The following is a 19,546-nucleotide window of genomic DNA, read 5'->3' as shown; positions in this document are numbered from 1 at the left end:
GTTTCCTGATTCATCCATCCTGTAGTCTTGCTTGATGTCTACTGAAAGGAAGGAGGCTAACCTTAAAGCCCCCACCCCAGCCCCTTCCTCCACTCCACCCCACTCCACTCTGCCATTCACAGTGAATTACAGCTCTGCTGTTTAGTCAGTCTCTAACTTGGCATTGACAGAATTCCTGATTTACCCCCCAATTCAAAATGAAGTATAACTTATAGTAAATTCTAACTATAGGTTGTTACATTATTTTATTTACTTATATTTACGTAGGTGTGTATAATTCACATATATAAACAGATAATCACTATATACCCATCTCTGTTTGACTCTGTATGTCTGTATATTAAATTTTAATGACATCATGCCATCCCATCCCCATATGGTTCAAAGATGCAAAGAGGTTCCCGAGCCTCCCACGAAGCTGTACGTCCTAGAACTTCATGACAGTGCTTAGTCACAGCCAGAGGCAACCTGTACGGACTGGGAAGATGCGGCCTGGCCATGGTACCCCTTATTGATGCATCTCTGTTCTGGATGCTCCCAGAGACGCAGGTGACACACAGGTTTCTCTTTCTGTCACATTCAACCACCCGGTTGCCTGACATTGCCCCTGAGCTCCACCCCACCTGGGTCTGGTTCCTCCTCAGTGGGTGAGGAGAGTGTCCAGCTGCCCATCCCTCTGCCCGCCCTGCTTTAAAATGTACATCATCTATAATTCTCTCTGATGATTCCTTATGGAAGTAGAGGCCCCCAGGTGGGATGCTCTGTGCTGGGAAACAGGGGGGTCACAGGGAGCAGTGGGCTGTTGGAGGCTCCCAGGTGTGAGGCCATGGTGTCAAGGCCTCTTGCCACACAGCATGATGGTGAACTCTGAGCTCTTCCTGCAGCTCCGGTGCTAAAAAAAAGGAGCTGCCTGATTTCTTATTCACTCCACACATGTTCTTCATTTCATGTCCAAACTCTGAAATTAGAGTCATCAATAGCGAGTTTTGCATGACTTTTATTAAACTCCCACGGTCTGGGAGCAGGCTGTCATCAGCAGTGCCATACTGCCCAATGTTCCAGTTCCTAAGCAGAGAGCCGCTGTCTCTGGCCCCCTGCCCACATCTCATTGTGGAGCTTCGCTACCCAGATGACTCTGGCCATGGGGACAATGTGGGAATTGAGTGATAGAGGGACTGGCTTTGGATCCTAATCTGGCTGTGTGCACTCAGGCAAGTCACCTCACCTCTCTGAGCCTTAGGTTCTTGATCCGTAAAATGGGCACGAGAATTGAACAGTAGATAAGCTATCAACCCTGTTCATGTCCTCTCGTTCAAGTCATAACCACCTTTCCGTGAGTGTTTTCAACATTTAAAGATAATTATAAAAATGACAATAGTGTGTATGCTCCATTGCTGTGCATTCTTTGCAGGTACCTTTCAAAACACTTTTCTTGGCTAGGCTAGCATCCCCAGCAGCCCTTGGAAGTGGGTGCTTCTAGTACCCTGTTGTTACCAGGTAGAAACTGGGGCTCATGGTGATTATGTAAACCATTCCAGGTAGCAGAGCCTGGCCTGTCACCCAGATTGCCTGCTGTAGAGCCCATGCTCAGAGCAGACTCCATGCTGGCTTCCAGCTTTCAGACATGTGGGGGTCCTGCTCTCAGGGAGACACTTGGGTAGAGATAGGACTACCTCTGTCTCCCATTTGGGACAGGAAATGGGGAGAAACCTCCATAGTTTAACTGGGCATGGTGATGCCCTCTGCACCCAGGGTAGGGCCTCAGCAAGTGGGCTAATACACGGCTGGCATCTGGCCCATGCCACTGACATATTGGGTGGAGTAGTTTGCCATTGTACAGGATCACCACCCCAGGGTCCTGATCACCAGCAGGATCTAGATGCCACCAAAGCATCTTCATGCATTTTTAGGGCTCCCTTCAGTTGAGAATCAAAGAAAGAAGGAGTCAAAGTCAGTAGGCTCTGTGCTTTAGAAGGGGCTGGTAGCACTGAGCACGGACACCTGGATAGTGTCTGTATCACAGAAGCTTAAGGAGATGCTTAAGCCATTTTATGAAAGTTCCTATGGAAGTGTGCTGAGACTATATGATGGGTGTAAATGAATTCTCCAATCTGATTTTCCCAGCTAACTGCATTGTCACACTGCCTTTGTCCCAGGTGCTTTTGCTAAAGCCTGCTGGCTGCTGCGCGTGAGCCCTGGAAGGGCAGCTCTTTGCTGGAGCCCTCAAGGGCAGTGCTGTGTTAATATGCTGGGAATTTAAGTAGAGCTGGCCCTTCTAAATCAATCACCAGGACAGCTTTATATTTTTCCTTTGCTCAAAAAATACACTATTCAGTGCAGTTACATGTGTGGGAGTAAGGTTGGCTTGGGTGAAGGACGCTGAAAAGGAAAATTTCATAACATTTTCACTGCAGGAAAAGGGACTCGCCACCTTAGTTCTTACAGAACTGGTGACAGAAAATATCAGCATCTATGTATTATCTCTGCGATCCTCAGAATGGCCTAAGCTGTTCAGAAGTTGCTCAGTTTTATTTGGCCAGGGCATTATATATGCTTAACAAGTGTGGGTTAAACAAAAGGCTAAATAGGAGATCAGTCAAAGCTCTTTAAGGGGATGTTCACAAAGTGGAATGAGCCAATATTTGCCTTCTTGCCCCTTTGGGGGTTTTCTGTGATGGCAAGGTCCACCCTGGCACATAGAACCTAAGAGAACTGCTCACGGTGTGAATCTCGACCTTCATGATGTATATATAGTAGTAGAACCCCTGGGAGGCCATGACAACGATGCCCCTGCTGTAGGAAGTGGATAAGAAGATGAGCTGATGAGCATGCCTCTTCTGCCCAGCGTTTGCTGGGGAGGAATGAAGAGAGAAAGCTGGCCATCAAAGACTATGGGGTTTAGAAGGGTATGTGCTTGGGTTTGTTTCCAAGGAAAGCGATAAACAGGTATGTTTTGAGACTAAGGGGAAGAAAAACCAGAGAAAGAGATCAGCATTCAGATAAAGACAGAAATAAACTAAGCCACATCCCAGGTTGGGAATGAGTGAGGACAAGAGGGTATGCAATCCCAGGACAGGGCGTGGGGCTGGTCCTGGACCACATGGGCTGCCTTGCCAGTGAATGGGACATCTGTGGGAGAACAGAGAGCCCCAATGCTGCCCAAGTGCCCCAAGATGATGCTGGTTAGAGTGGGGGGGGGGGCTGTTTGAAGTTGAAGGTCATGTCTATGCTTTCCTTATTTGCATACAGCACATAACCTTTCATATTAGGAACAACCTAAGCTCTTAAAGCAGTGCTGTACCAGCAAGAGATAGAGCTTTATTGTTTCTGGGATGGTGAGCAGATAAATGTTCAGTCTAGCTCACTCTATGTTCTGGGGGTAAATAGTCAGACCCTTGTCCCGAGGACAGTCAGTTATCCACTGGGTTCTATGAAAAATGGTGATTGGAGGATTGGGAAGTAAGGATTATGAAGGCATTGGGGAACAAGTCTGGATGAGTGTCCAAGCTATTTATTAATACATTAGTCTGATAGATTAATATGTTTGAGTGTGTGTTTTGTGCCAAGTGGTAGGTTTGATGATCAGCAGGTAATGGTGAGAAGACATGGTAATTGTTCTCAGGGAACTTGGTCTCTAATAGGGACACTGTCACCTAGCACAGAGCACTAGTTACCCCTAGGCCAACTTCCCTATAACCACAGTTAGCCCTGTTTTCACAGACAGGTAAACAGAATGACATCTGAATGCATTCATTATCTGTATCACAAGCAGGTGAGAACAGGGGCTGGAGTCTAGGCAATGTGGATGTGGGCAGAGTCTCCTACACCAACCCTTTCCCCCTCTCCATATTAGCTCAGTCCCCTTGGCATAGACTTCCAGAGTTCCCCGTACTTTTTCTAAGGTCATGCTTTCAATTTGGTAGCTCTGTTTTTGCACGGTATTGTGGGGGAGGGAGCTTAGCCAAATGGCTGCCCATCAGCCAGGCTTGTCATGCCCCCCTGTAACACATGACCTCAGAATCTCCGTGGTTTACAGTAACCAACGTTTCTCGGCCATGCTACATGTCCATTTCTTTTCTGACCTTCTCTTTCTTCTGCAGCATTTTGCCAAAAGCAGCTGGAAAAAAAAAGCTTGCTCTTCATCTATGAGTCATCAGTCTTCCAAAAGCTGTCTAGAAGCCATCACTACCTTTATGTGCTCCAGGGACAGCGTCCTCACTGTGGACTTATTGGCTTCAAAGTCAGTGTCCCGTATTTTAAGATTTGACCATACCCCTCGTCTACAGGCAGTTTCTATGGGCTGGTGAAATTGGTGAATTTCTAGCCTTTAGAGCTTGCTTTATGGTCACCATGGGACAGTCACATCCATCTGGGATGCCCAGGTTCCAGGGCAAAAATGGAGAAGATAAAATGCTGGTCCCCAGGATAGTGGAGGTGGGGGAAGCAGTGGACTTGTAGAAGAGGGGACCTAGTGAGAGTCCCATAGGCATGGTAGAAAGGTTGTGAGTCTCCAGTCTTATTATTTCTGTCTCCTGATTATTGTTATCTAGCATATAATAGAGTCCACAGCAGTGGGTCTGCCAGATCTTGGACTTGAAACTCCAATATTGAACTTACTAAATCTCTCTCGTATGAGTACTCCATATACATGATCTATGCACATTTATCCATATATATATATGCATATATAAATATATACATGTATATTACTCTATATAACATATAGAGAAAGATGGGGTGATGGGTTATACATTATAGCTCTGAAATCTAATTGGGTATGAGTGGTCAAAGCTAGACAAGAAGCCACATCTGACATATTTTATATTGGATATGTAACATTGGAGGACAGTTCAAGGGTACTCTGAGGAGGAGGAACCATTTTGAGCACTCTGAGAGTCTAAGCTAACGATCCCAGCCCAGTGACAGTGCTTCAGGGCCACTTGGCCACTCTGCTGAGTTCACAGTGGGAAGCAGCAGCCAAGCTTCATTGTTGGCCCTCTCTGTTCTGCCCCACGTTCAAAGCCACCCACTCCACTAGTGCTCTGCACACATGCAACTGGCATTGTCTAGAGTCTAGACAGAACTGGAGGTGCTTCCTAAGTCACCTGCAGCCCAGCATTGATTTTTAGGCACCATGGGTATTTTCACTAAAGATTCCAGAAAGTCCTTAGATGTATTAACAGAGCATAGTGTGAGGCCACCAGCCACTACCAGCATGCTGTCTTCAGGATGACTCTTCTCGTTTCCCTCCTCACCACCCGATAGAACCATGTGCTGCACACTTCTGTGCCTTTGATCTGGGCAAATGATCCTACTCTAGACTGACCTAATCTCATCACTTACTGGCCTCCCTGGGCCATCACTGTACTCTAACCAGTCCCCTGCTAGAAGCCTGACCAGGAGAATATTCTAGACATCTTGCTACATGTGGTGAATCAGCTCAAGGGAGGAGGAACATGTCTAGCTCGCATATCTAGCTCCTCTCTGCTTTGAGAGCCTGACAATTTAGAAGGGGGTTACCAAAGTTGAACAAGATCATCCATCATTACAAACCTCTTCCTATAAGACTTGGGGACTTGTGAGCTTAAAGTCACCTATTCACAGGAGAGATGAGTTAGGGGTGGGGGTGCCGGATTAGAAGCCTTACACACGGCTGCCAGTTACAGAGATAACACTGGGACTGTGCTTCCCTCTCTCCCCTGCCTGGACTTGGTGCTGAAGTTGGTGACACACCCCCAACTCCTGATTTATTGGCAGTGTACTGTGGCCCTGAGCACAGTAATGAACCTCTGTGTCAAGGGATTAATGACCAATAACCAAACCTTTAAATCAGGGCACCCTGTCTGCAGAGGCCTGTGGCTCATCCTTGGGTAAATAGGACAAAAAGCCCATTTCTAATACATTTTCTGGATGTCACAACACCGCTCTATAAATTGAGATCGAGTAAAGCAAACCTCCAAGTCCTCCCTCCTCCCCCACCCCTGCCATTTCTCACTGACTGTGGCTTGCCTGAATCACCTATAGTCAGACTCAGAAGGGGCTACAGGCATGGAGAGGGCAGCATCCTCACTGTACTGTCACATGCCCTCATGTGGCGACCCTAGTCACTGTCAGGGCCTTGCTCTTGCTCTGAAGACCCTGTGGCCACACTTAGGGGTTTCCATATTTTCCTTTTTCTCCATACCACCCCTACATTTTGTGACTATGCTCCCCAGTGTCTCCTTAAATACAGCTATTTTCTATCTTGGCTACACACTAGAATCTTCTCTAATAATCCCTGTGTTGGGTAGTTTTCTTGTCACTGTGACCAGACACTGAACCAAAAGACTCTTAAGCAAGGGAGGTTAAGGGAACATAATTTCTGGTGGAGAGGAAGGCATGGCAGATTCATGGGGTGGGGGTGTGTAGCCTGGACTCTTTACCCTTTATACTCATGATAACTTGGTGGAACGGGAAACAGGAAGCAGATAAGTGGGGCTGGACTTTTTCAAGCCCTGCCTCCAGTGCCCCACTTTCTCTAACAAATCTCCAACTCCTGAAATTTCCCAGACCTTCTAGAACAGCTTCCTCCAGCTGGGGACCAACTGTTCAAACATGTGTGCCTACAGAAGAATGTTTCACATTCAAACCATGACAGTCCCCAAGCCTAGCCCCACTCCCAAGTCAGTAGCTTATAGCTTTTAACTACACTCCCCAGATGACTGAGATGTGCAGCAAGGGTGGGGACCCTTAGCTTGATAGCATTGGAATCTTAAGAACCCTCCAGCCTCATACACTGCGCATTTGTCATCTTTCTGATAGATGGCCCACCCACAGTTTGACCCTCCCCGGTTGCCTCATTTTGATTCTTGCTATATGAGGATCCCTGGTATGTGGTCCTCCCCACAGAGACCTGGCTCCTCAACCTGTGTCAGGCTTCAGTAGTCTTCAGACTATCCCTTCTTGATGCCCAAAGAAATAGCCTTAAGTCTTGTGGACCCTAAGCCCTGGCATGCCAGGACTAGCCAAACAGTTATTTTCTTCCCTGTGGTTCTAGAACATATTGTGGGGAGCGTCTTACTGTGGTTTTCCTTTTTCCATTTCACCCCCTCTCCAACCTCAGGCAGGTATCAGCCAAATATCACTAATATCCTTCCATCCCAGAGGCCACATGTCTCTGAGATACCTTATATTTCAAGGGCACAGAATCCATAGAGCAACAGTGTTGCCAAGGAAACAGTAGTGGGGAGAGGGGAGGGGACAAAGCTCCGATGCCTGTGCCCAGTGATAGGAAGAGATCCAGTACTAAAGCTGTGCCCAGAAAAGCATCTATGGCTTGTGGTGGCCCGAATGAGAAGTGATCCCCATGTGCTTGTGCATTTGAACATTTGGTCCCCAGTCTGTGGCATTGTTTGGGGGAAGTTATGGAGCCTTTAGGAGGTGGAGCCTTGCCGCAGGAAGTACATTACTGGGGTGAGCTTTCAGGGTTTATAACTTTGTCTCCCTTTCCACTCTTCTCCCTACTTCCTGTGTGACAATAACAATGTGACCAGCCAGCTTCCTGCTCTGGGCCTTCCCTGCCATTATGGACTCTATCCCTTTGGAACTATAAGATTAAATTAACCCTTTGTTTCCCTCCTTGCTGGTTGATCAGGATGTCTTGTCACAGCAGCAAAAACATGACTAATACCTATCCTTAAGGTTGTTCACTAGATTCCTGCTTTGTGTGGAGGGTTCTGGAACTTCCAGAGAGGCTACAGGGTGAAGTGTGTAAGTGGGAATGTGAAGACTGGAAGACTTGCCGATTGGCCAAGGCCAAGGATGCCAGAGGTGGAAGGCCAGAAACAGAGGGAAAGCTAAGGAAGGTTTGCCTAGCCATGGTGTCCGATGAGAGATGCTTCCAGCAAGGTCTCACCATGTAGCTCCAGCTGGCCTTGAACTCACAGAGGTCCACTTGCCTCTGCCTCCTGAGTGCTGAGACTACAGGAAGTCATCTCCAAACCTGGCTCAACTGTCAGTCTTTTTTTTTTTTAAGTTCTTTATAAACTTTTGTTCCAACAAAATATCCAATGACACTGAATTATAAAAAAAAAAATATCTGCAAGACAGGTTTTGGGGAAGGGCCCAGGCCGCAACCCATAGTGACCTCAGAGACCTTTCTGATGCCCAGGACACAGTAGCGAGTAGCTGGTAGGAATGGTTCTGACTGTGCTTTTGGTGGTTTTAAGGGAAGAGTTTGCAGTGTCCCTCAGGAGCCAAGTTCTGCTGTGCCAACCTCACCGAGAGATGGGCTGTGTAGAGACGAAGCCTTGGCTTCAACCCAGGACTGCTGAGGAGCAAGAGGACCCTGGGACTTCCAGCTGCAGAAGGGAGATGCAGGCCTTGAACTGTTAAGAATCTAACCTAGCTGGGCACATCCTCCAGGCAGTAAAAGAGAAGGAGGCCTCCTCGAGACCTTGTCAGATTATTTCCCCAAACTGCATGTAGCCTGTTTCCCTGACTTCAGAGATGGAAGGTAACCTTGAGCATGGAGAAGGTGCCTAGCAGAAGCCTTAATAAACCCACACAAAAAGAGGGATTTTTTTCTTCTCCCCTCTCCCTTCCTGTGCCCTTCATCTCCCCTGTGATAGTCCTGCCAGTGAGTGACCTTTGAAAGCTATGAAGGATGGATGCTGTGACCCATCCACATACCTACAGGATGGGAACTCTGGTGTGATGGTTTGTATATGCTTGGCCCAGGGCATGGCACCATTACGAGGTGTGGCCCTGTTGGAGTAGGTGTGTCACTATGGGCATGGACTTTAAGACCCTCATCCTAGTTGGCTGGGAACCAGTCTTCTCCTGTTTGCCCCTGAAACAAGATGTAGAACTCTCAGTTCCTCCCCCATCATGCCTCATGCCTGCCTAGATGCTGCCATGCTCCCACCTTGGGGGTTCATTGCCCCAACTTGGTCCTGTGGCCCTGAGGATAGCAATGTGTGAAGAGGGCTCTGTGGACTCCAAGGCTGACTTCAGCTTGGCTGCTCATCATTGCTCCTGGCTCTGGCCTGGAGAAGGTGACAGCATCACTTGTGTGAGACCTAGACCCAGATGTTTGTTCTTGGAGTTGCAGGTGATTTTTCTTTCCCCATCAAGCCCCAGAATAAAATGCCAGTCAGGTGTGCAGCCCTGCTGAGCTGTGCAGGGCTGAGCAGAGAAAGAACACAATCCATCATTACAGCTAGAGAGGAGCTGAGTGGTCAGGGTATCATTTCTATGCCCCTGGGGGTTTGTGAAACATCCAGACAGGATAAGAGCAAGCCTCTGCCTCTGACAGTTACTGGCAGGATGCTGCTGTCTCAGCATTCCTGGTCACTGTGTGCTATTGGTCTTTTATTAAGGGGGCTCTAGTATGTAGTCTATGTCCTATGGGAGCTCCATAGGACCATGTGGAAGTCAGTCTCATGGCACTCCCTGACACCTTCCAGCCTACTCACTGGAGGTGAGGGAATGCAGGAAACTAGATGTGGGATGTGAGTGGTCCTGGGCCTGGCTCAGAAGTCAAACTACAGTTTAAATCTTAGCTGCTAGTCACTGATGTGCGGCTTTGTATGTATCATTTAGTTCCTCTCAAATAATTTAATTTTCCTCAGTCCTTCATATGCTAAATGGGTGATAATGGTAATACAGGTAGAAATTCAAAATCTGAAATGCCCTATGATCTGAAACTTTAAAAAATTTATTTAATTTAATTATTTTATTTATTTATTCATTCAATCATTTTATATCCTGCTCACTGCCCCCATCCTGCTCACCCCCTCCCACAATCCTTCCCCCATCCTCCGTTCCCCTTCTCCTCTGAGTGGATGGGTCTCCACTGGGGAATCCCCCCACCCTGGCCCTTCAAATCTCTGGGAGGCGAGGCCCATCCTCTCCCACTGAGACCAGACAAGGCAGCCTGACTAGAAGAACATATCCCACAAACAGGCAACAGCTTTTGGGACATCCCCTACTCCAGCTGTTCAGGACCCACATGAAGACCAAGCTTCGCATCTGCTATATATGTGTGAGGAGGCCTAGGTCTAGCCCATGTATGTCCTTTGGTTGGTGGTTTATTCTCTCAGAGACTGATCTGAAACTTTTTGAGTACTCACACAGAAAATCCCAAGCCTGACCTTCTATGAGAGGTAGTTGCCTACAGAGTTGCCTTTAGACAATGTAATAAAAGTATGTTTGAGTCATAAACCTTGTGTTTAAACTTGGGTCCCATCTCCAAGATAATTCTTTATGAATGTATAGGCTGATATTGTAAAAATCCTTTTAAAGCTCTGAAACCAGAAGTACGGTGTTCCCAATTATAGATATGGGGTACTCAAACCCTGTGCCTGACCCATAGCCCTATTAGGGTTAAATGAGATAGATGGTGTGAGCCCCTTTTGATCTAGTATAGTCTAACCACAGGTATTTCAGCTTGACTATCAGCAGTCGAAACCAGGAACTCCTGACAAGGCTACTCCTGAGATTTTGAACCAGGCAATTTAACTGTACTAAGGGGGTGCTGTGTACTCTCCCCTGGGTGCCAGGAACCTCTCCTTCTCTAAGTCATAACTAAAAAGTTTCTGTTCAGGCATCCCAAATGACCCCTAGTCAGCAGAACTATCCCCTTAACCCGCTTTGGAGACCACAGCTCTCAATCACTTCTTGCTTCAACTTTCAAAGCCCCTCATTGCTCTGGAAGCATGGCCATGCTTACTGGGCCTGTGGGCATTGAACAAGGGGTATCTTGCACAAAACCATTCCCTATTTTATGTGTTCAGGCCAGTTATTGATTCAGTGTGCTACTGGCTGGGCTTCTGAGATGTCCAAGGGAAGACCGGAGGGAGTCTTCCTTGTCAAATCTGTCTCTGTGATCCGCCTGCTTCCTGGTTCCACTGATTGTTGGCTTTTTAAATGACAAACAACTGTCTGTCCCTATTACGATCTTCTGAGACTCTGGAGCGATAATCAGCTCTGGTGACAGCTGTAGCAGCGAGTAAGTGCACACATACCTCTCAAAGCATCTCCCCAGGCACTTTAGAGCAGCTAAGTGGATAAAACTGATTTCAGCTATTGCCTGGGTGGCCAATTTGTGTCTATGGACCCCACCCTGGAGATGAGAGGCAGACCCTGGTGACAGGAGGCAGGAAGGGAAAGAAGTGACTGGTCCCTGGCCATCCTTCTTTTGCAGGTCATGCTTCTGAGCCTAGATCCTGGTTTCCATCGTGACCATTGAGAGCTCCCCTGTCCTGCGATCATTTGGCTTTAGTCTTAAGGACCTAAACAGCTGTCTTACTCTCTGGAGAAAGCACAAGTGACAGGCTGAGGCCGTGCACTTTTGCACATTCAGCAAAGGCCTTGGGAGCTGATGACTTTTTGTTTCTGGCTCAAAGGTGGAAGAGTTGAGTGTGGCTGGCTTGTTCATTACTCTTTTGTTGCTGTGACAAAGAGGCTGGCAAGAAAGGACTCAAGGAATGAAAATGAACTGTGGCTCACAGTATGAGGCTTGAGCCTGTTGGGGCACAGCCAGCATGACTGGGAAAACATGAAGCAACTGGTCTTCCTGCCCACAGTCAGGAAGCAGAAAGAGGGAAGCTGCTGCTCAGCTTGCTGTCTCTTTTTTATTCCCAGCCTAGGGTTCCAGGATGAGTCTCCCTCCCCAGTTAAGTTTTCCTAGGACTTCATCACACATACACCCCTAGGTAATTCTCAATCCCATCCAGTTGACATAGAGGATGGACCATCCCACACACTTTCCTAGATTTAGCTGTGCTTTGACCACACCAGAACTACAGCTTCCTCACTTCCGTATACGCAGAACTCAACTTGAAGATTTATTTCTTATGTGGATGGATGGATAAATGAGATGCTGAACTGCACAACTGTTGAAGCTTCCTACCTGTGTCAACTTCTTCCTCAATGCCAATAAACTAGAATTCTTAACTGGTCCTTAGCTTCCCTTGGTGCAGTCTAAAAACCCAGGCCACACGGGGAACGTCCTTGGGCTCACACTAGAAACTCATGTATCAGCCATGGCTAGCTTGACAAAGTGTCTCTTATGTTCTGGTTACATCTTCATGTTGAACTGGGAATAGCACCTTTTACCTCTGCTTAGAACGTTGGTCATTATCATCCTTTGCCCAGAAATGAGAGCAATCAGTAAGGCTGGTGATTTTGATGTCTTCATCCCTGGATTTACTAAGCTGATGAGCTGTAAGATGACATTAGAGGATTAGATTGGGTCACAATACTTGTCCCTCTGTCTCCACCTAATTCTTCCTACCCAGGAGGGCTACTCTGTAGTACACTTTGCTGAGCTCCTGTGTTCTCCCGCCTCTAGTTGGGTTTTGCTAATAGTCAGTTTGCTAATGAATTGACCAGAGTGGGGGAGAGGGGGAAAGAGGCAATTTTGTAACTCTGGCCAAGGCTGCCTTAGTAGAAATCTTGGTGCTAAGACTCCAGTGAGCTTCCCTGGTTGATGGTACTTCACATATTGTGATACACTCATTGCTGGAAGCAGGGCGTGTATTATATGACTTTCGGAGACAGATCCCTGAGTTGCTGAGGCCTGTCTCTGCAACTTCATTCCCTCACCTTACTTCTTTGCTGGATCGCTCAACATCCCTTCAGTGTAGTAAGTAAGTCATAGCTATGAGTCCTCATTGCAGAGGAGGATAGACCTGAGGCTTCCCTAGTAAACCTCAAAGATAAAAGTACATCTTCCCCTTCACAACACTTGCTAGCCCCTGCTGTGTACAGTCTTAATAGAGAAGGAAATTCTCTGTCTTTTACTTCCCAGCCCCCCCAGTGCTGGATGCTCCCCAAAGGCAGGGCCTGAGCCTTTGTGCTTTGTGTCTCCTGGCCAAATGCAGTATCTGGCACAAAATATTTATGAAGGAAGTCAGCGAGTCTGCACATAATTGATTCAAGAGGTACTTCCAAAGCTGTGGGTGGTAAAATCAATTTAAAAGGTTATGGCCAATGTTTTTCAATGCAAGAATAGAATAGAAATGGAGTGTGCCGTACAGTGAGGGCAAGTTTTATTTCTTGAAAGTTTTGTCTCCACTCTACACACGGACCAAATGCTCTCCTGGATTAAAAGTTGAAAGGTTTTCTTGCTATCCACCGTCCCAGTTGAAAGTCTGCAAGTCACTGGATATAAAAATCAGGCATCTCTCCTCACCAAGGACTCTTTGCCAACCAGCTGGTGACAATGGGCACTTAACCCCCATTTCTCTGGCCATTGACATTTAACCTTTTGCTGCTTCTCTTCACCCCCCCCCCCAGAATGTGTACTACACAAGCAGCCAGCAGATCCACGTGGGTATCCTGAGCCCCACTGTGGATGACGATGACAACCGGTGTCTGGTGGACGTCAACAGCCGGCCACGTCTCATCGAGTGCAGTTACGCCAAGGCCAAGAGGATGAAGCTGCACTGGCAGTTCTCCCAGGTAGAAGTCACTGTAGAGATGAGGCTCCTCCTCGGGGCAGTGTCTGGACCATTTGTAAAGGGAGATCCCCATATAGATGACCATGGGGCTTCCTTTCCCTGGTCACCACAATTTGGAGGCTCACGTTTAACATTTTACCTTTCCTTGACCACTCTGTCTCTCATTATGGAATAGCATCCCTGGGTTCAAACACCAAGTTTTCAATAGACTCTGTCCCAAAAGCTCCCCACCACAGGAAGTCTGCTCTTAGGGTCAGTTTCTGCTTGTGGATGGGAGTGCTGGCCTTCTAGGAGGCAAGGCAGATGATTGTTACAGGATGTGAGGGAGCCCATATGGTCCCAGAACTCCAGGGTACCTGGGGCCCTGGACAGAGTCAGGCAAGGGCAGGAGGGACTGTCAACATCCAGGAGACTTAGTGGCTGAAGCCCATCATTCAAACCTTCCAACCTGTTGCTTCTGCCGTAAGGAAGAAGGATGTTGTCGTGGATGGGGCTGACTTTGATTGAATTGCTCCAAGGGTGTGGAGGGTGCTGGTAATGGGAGATGTATCATACTCTGAGGATACCTGGTGTCTTTTGTCTGTTGCCTGGGGTATAGAAATTGGGTATTTTCAAGAGTGCCTTCCTCATCGTAAGTGAGTAGTGGAGGTCAGTACTAAACAGCAAGCTCAAATCAAGATCATAGGTTTAAGGGCTAATTAGAGACTAGGAATGAGAGCTGGGGCCAGGAAAGTAGGCAGGAAGGTGATTTATAAGGAACCAAGTGAGTTTATCACAGGCAGGTAGAGGGTGCTTTGGCAGGTCTGGGTGTAGGCCAGGTAGGCCAATAACGTGTGAAGGATTCAATGAAAAGAAGCAGGGATGAGAGACTTTGTTAGTTCCCTTCATGGCGCCTTGCCAACCATTGTCAGGCCTCACTTCCAGTATGAATAGCAGCTAGCATATGCACCATGTCCATCGCTGCTCATAAAACACTCTGCAATTCCCTTTTATACTTCTAATCATGGCATGGCATTGGAAGTGGCCCCCTGGAAGGCTAGGGTTGGGACTGGGGTGTGACATTTGTTTCTTCCTACTTTATATCCTGTTGAAACCTGGGTTCCCCAGGCATGCCCTGTTGCTGATCTGCACTGTACCCGGCAAGATACTTGTCCCTGTCCCCTGCTAGCCATGTGTCCCAGAGGGACACAGATTGGAGCTTCCTTCCCTCAGGTTCACAGGCAGGAAGAGGCTCAGCATGGTGTGGTTGAGGAAGATTCTGGGATCTGGGTGTGTGGAAAATACAGCTATGGTTGCCTGTCCCAGGCCAGGAACAAAGCAAGCTTACAGATTAGGAACAAAAATTGGGGGAAGGTATTCCCTGGGAAGTGGGTGGGGCTGACTTTGGTAGGATGAAAACAGATTCATGCTTGAGACTTCAAGGCCTTTGACAGTCATACAACAGTCCATGGAAGCCACTCCTGCTGCATTCTGCTAGGCCTGCTGGGCCCCTAAGTTTGGCTTAGAATGACTCAGGAAGTTAAGAAATGAGTGGGACAGAACTGCTGGCTTTTCAGAAGCTAGGGTACTGGAACACTGCAAGTGTTCCATTTGATAGAGGAAACAGCATGCATGAGCCAGAAGCTGAGCCATCAAACCTACGCCGAGTCAATACTCTGTATGGCCTGAACCTGGAGGATACGGGGTGGGGTGGGGGGGGGGTGACCAGAGCAAGGTCTGGAAGGTGACACTGGGTGTCATCACAGAGGTTACTAGGACGTGGAAGGCTGTGCAGCCCCAGGACACATTGAAGTCGTGGCTTTCAAAGACCCCTCTGGTGGAGACTGGGGAGCTGGGTTAGAAGTTTCAAACAAGGAAGAGACAGGATGGAGAGTTAGCAGGAGACTGAAATTCAGTTTGAAACTTAGATATACTCAATTCTCTCTGCACCATGACCTTGGGGGCCCTCAGAATCCTGACCTACCTCAAGACCACTGCCCAGGCAGCATCTGAGACTGACCCAAGGGTCTCAGACTTTATTCCTTGAGCTAATTGTATTTACAGATGTGGCTGAGCCCCAGTATAGGTGAGCTCCCTTGAAGGCGTGGCGACAGTTGCTTTTGGGCCATCTTGACATCATCTATAGGAGTCACAGGCCAGCAGAAGGGTGTAGGGGACTTGGCATCACCCAAATGTGACTACTCTTGTTTCACCTAATCTCCCAGATCCCTTTTCAGGCTTTGAAAAGCAACTCTGGAAACAGCAAGTTGACAGCCCTGTCTGTCAGTCTGTCTGTAAACCTCAACCTCAAGACAAAACTATCTCCCAGTGAGCTCTCTCCTTCCTCCATTTCAGAATGTAGTCTTGAACAAGTAGCCCCACAGGACTCCTACCTGAATGGACTCGTTGACCAGCCAAGCAGACAGTGCTGCTTTGTAGCACTCTGGGAGGGAGGCAGGCAGTGTTCTCCACTTCAGCACATGTCTAATGAAAACTCCCTAGGTGCTCTGGCAACCACATCTCTGATCCCTCAACCAAATGGAACTGTTTGGAAGGAATATCTCTAAATTCTTAGTTTGCAAACCCAGCATAGCCCCTCTCATTCACTATTCAATAATGACTAGATGTGTAATTTCTGTTTGATGTACAATGATCAATATTTAGCAGGAGACCTGGAATCCATCCGTCCACTGCTCATTGACAAAGGCTTACTGCTCACAAGGCCAAAGCTAGCCTGGAGCCTCTTAAATGATTAAAGTCCTGTGCTTAAGCTTGGGAGATAGCTCAGTCAGTAAACCGCTTGCCTTGCAAGCACGAAGACCTAAGTTCGATACTCAGTACCCACATAAAAGCAAACAAGCAAATGATTGTGAGAGTGTAGGCTTGTAATCCCAGAGCTGAGAGACTAGCCACCCTAGCTGAATCAATGAGCACCAGGGTCAGTGAGAGGCGCTGTCCTAGGACATGCACACATATACATCATCTTGTGCTCAGGCTAACGTTCTTGTAACATATTTTGCAAATTATGCAGTGACCCGACCAACTAGAGTGTTCTGCTGCAGAAGCTGAGCAGGAAGGAGATTTCTCGGGATGCATTTGGAATCACTTTTCTGGTTACAAAGTATTCATTATTTACTCCTCTGAGGACCACATTTAAACTTCACAGACACCCTGAATTAATTTAAAAACAAATCAGTGGTATTCTCTTAGGTTTTACACACACACACACACACACACACACACACACAATTTGCATATCTCTGTTCCATCTCATACCTTGCTTTTCTGTTTAACAAGTAGTTTGTGCCCACTCTAACCTCTCCAAGCCCTTCTGAATTTCCAGTGCTCTGGCTGAACTGAGATGCTGACATTCTGAAACCACATTTGATGAAAACATCTCCTGGCAACGCTGATGTACAGGGCTCTGATGAGCAATTTTCTGATGATGAACATTCTTTCTTTCAGTCGTTCATCAAACATTTATTGAGCACAGGGGTTTGGCAGGGGAGATGCAAACGTGAATCAGACATGGCCTCTGCCCTGGAGGAGCTCGTGGGCATGTAAACACACAACAAAACAGGCTGATGAGAGCAGAAACTGAGGGCTGAACAGAGCTCTGGAAGCCCAGGGTGACTGGCTCCATGTGCAGAACACAAGAGTGGGCGAATGTGTGTGATTTGTTTGATCTGGCTGTTGAAAGCTTATAGAAATAGTTCCTAGATGTCAGAAGGAAAGAGTGCTCCCCAAACAGAAGCTCCACCTAGGCAAAGACACAACAAAACCAAGCATCCTTTCAGAAGATCTATCTACTGTGTGGCATGGGTAGAGTTTAGAGTGTGATGGAGTAGGTGCCTTGTGTGTGTGTGTGTGTGTGTGTGTGTGTGTGTGTGTGTGTGTGTGTGTGTAAGCCATACCCTAGCTTAGATTTCACCAAGCAAAAGGAGGGACTAGGGAACCTCTTAAGGTGTGGCAGTTAATTTCCATTACTATAGTGAGAAAAGATTGTTGGATTCATAGTTCTAGGTCAACTCAGCTCTATTGATGGCCTCCTGAAGGGTGTGGCATCACCATAGCTAGAGATGGGAACTCACAATAAAATGGAGCTCAGGATACCTTTGGTAACAACATGTTTTCATGAGAACCAACACAAGGGTTCTACAGAGGGCAAGGCCCTCTGTGACCTAAGGACCTCCAGATAGGCCCCACCTCTAAAAGTCCTCATCACTGCAACACTACTGTGGCCAGGACACAGATGTCACTACAAGAAGACAAACCTTGTCCAATCCATAGTAGTATCCATGGTGAGATCAGGAAGGTAGCCATGGCAGCTAGGTAGAGTAGAAGAGAAGAGGCTAGAGGTAGGGGTTAGGTAAGGAAGAGGCTGCTCCATCATCCTCAGGGTAGCTGGGAGGATTTTGTAGCCATGGAGAGAGCTGTTGGGAGGACTTTGTGAGACATATCAGTATTCTGTTGGTCACAGTGATGATTTAGTGATAGTGGCTGGGCAGGAGTTAGATTAATGATTCATAATAACCCCTAGCTCTGGATTTGAAGAACAGTTGGTAAGGTGCCTCCTCTCCAAATAGCCATCACTTCTATCCACATACTGAAACCTCCTTAACATGGGAAATAGTAGGTGTTTGTTGCTTTCTATGCATTTTCTAACTCCTAATCCCCAGACCCATTAAAGAAATCTCCAAACTTCCTATCCCCTGGTATTGTAAATTCTTATTAATTAAGTGTACAGCTTTCAGTCTTCTGAGAGTTCCCTTCAGCTTAGGATTTGAAGGACATTCTAAAACCCTGGGATATAGCATTAGTGATAGAGGTGTTTTGGTGACCTGTGGACCAGGAAAGGGAGAAGAAAGCAGCAGACACTATGTCAGCAAAAGGACATCAGTAGAGCAAAGAATGGTCTGCCAAGGCTACCCAACCCTGACCCCCTCTGTGGCTTTCCAATAGTTAACCCAATGCTAGAGTCATCTCTATGAAACATTGCCAGGACATCCCAAGAAGGCTACTGTGATGTGTGTCCTCTAAGTTCCAGCTTCCCCACCGCCCTCATGTGCTTGTGAATGGCAGTGAAAGGGACAGGCATGCTGAAGACCGGAAAGATGGCAAGCAGCCCTGAGTTCTCCATGAGTCTCAAGGACTGGCTGGTGTGGAGAGGAGCAGTCTTCTCCCATGGAGCTCTGCAGATCAGAGAGGCAACACTCAAGAGCCAGGGTTAGAGTTGTCCATGAGGTTGGTAGATCCCCGAGGGACCGGGCATTGGGATCCACAGAAATTGAACTGGGTGGTTTTCACACCTTCCCAGACCTGAAACTGCTGAGCTAAGCTACTGAAGTTAGACTGGAGACCTCAAGCTTTGTGTGCCATCTATAAGTCCCACTGGGCCAGCCCAAAACAAAACACTGCACACCAAGAATAAACCAAACTTCAATGAAGGTCTTCATCACATTTTGTGCCCTCTCCCCTTTACATGATGGAATGGTGGCTGTTACCTGGTAGAATGATGACATTCCACCCAAGGCCACTCCCTTCAAGTGTCTGGAAGCATGGATAACAGGAATGCCTCTCACGATTTAGGCATCTCCACCAGAGAACAGAAATCCTGAGACAGAGTGGACACTGTCCTACTGTGCCTCTGCACTGCTATGATAAAACACCCACCAAAAGCAGCTTGGGGAGGAAAAGGTTAATTTGGCTTACACAGCCAAATCTTAGCCATCACTGAGTGAAGTGAGGGCAGGAACTCAAGTGGGAACCTAGAGGCAGAAGTTGATACAGAGGCCACAGAGGAACGCTGCTTACTGGCTTGCTCCTCATGGCTTGTCCAGCCTGCTTTCTTACACAAATCACGACCACCTGCATAGTGGTAGTGCCATGCACATTGGGCCAGGCCTTCCCATATTAGCCATTAATCAAGAAAATGCCCCACAGCCTTGTCTACAGGCCAGTATTTCTCAGTTGAGGTTACTTTCCCCCATATACGCCTAGGTTTGTGTCAACCAAAACAGACATACAATGTGCCGTTGATCAAATGAAGGGGCCCTTTAAAATAAATGTATGAATCTTAGAGTCCTCCTGATCACCAGATCTTCAACTAAATGTGTGCCTAA

At 47.4% G+C, this 19,546-nt stretch overlaps 1 protein-coding gene across 3 annotated transcripts in view; it reads left to right on the top strand.

Annotated features, from left to right (window-relative positions):
- The window catches only part of Galnt18 (polypeptide N-acetylgalactosaminyltransferase 18), a 308,412-nt gene that overhangs the window by 281,587 nt on the left and 7,279 nt on the right, over positions 1 to 19,546 (top strand). For all 3 annotated transcript variants that reach the window (XR_003946460.1, NM_001360903.1, NM_173739.4), the window contains one exon: positions 13,282 to 13,446. Coding sequence is in view for 2 of the 3 variants with exons in the window: in NM_001360903.1 (NP_001347832.1) it covers positions 13,282 to 13,446 (165 nt within the window). In the remaining variant the exon portion in view is untranslated. The remainder of the gene's footprint in view (positions 1 to 13,281; positions 13,447 to 19,546) is intronic.

Source organism: Mus musculus, chromosome 7, assembly GCF_000001635.26.
Source record: "Mus musculus strain C57BL/6J chromosome 7, GRCm38.p6 C57BL/6J".
Lineage (NCBI taxonomy): Eukaryota > Metazoa > Chordata > Mammalia > Rodentia > Muridae > Mus > Mus musculus.
The sequence above is the reverse complement of the archived record's forward strand: the minus strand, read 5'-3'. Positions and strand labels throughout refer to the sequence as shown.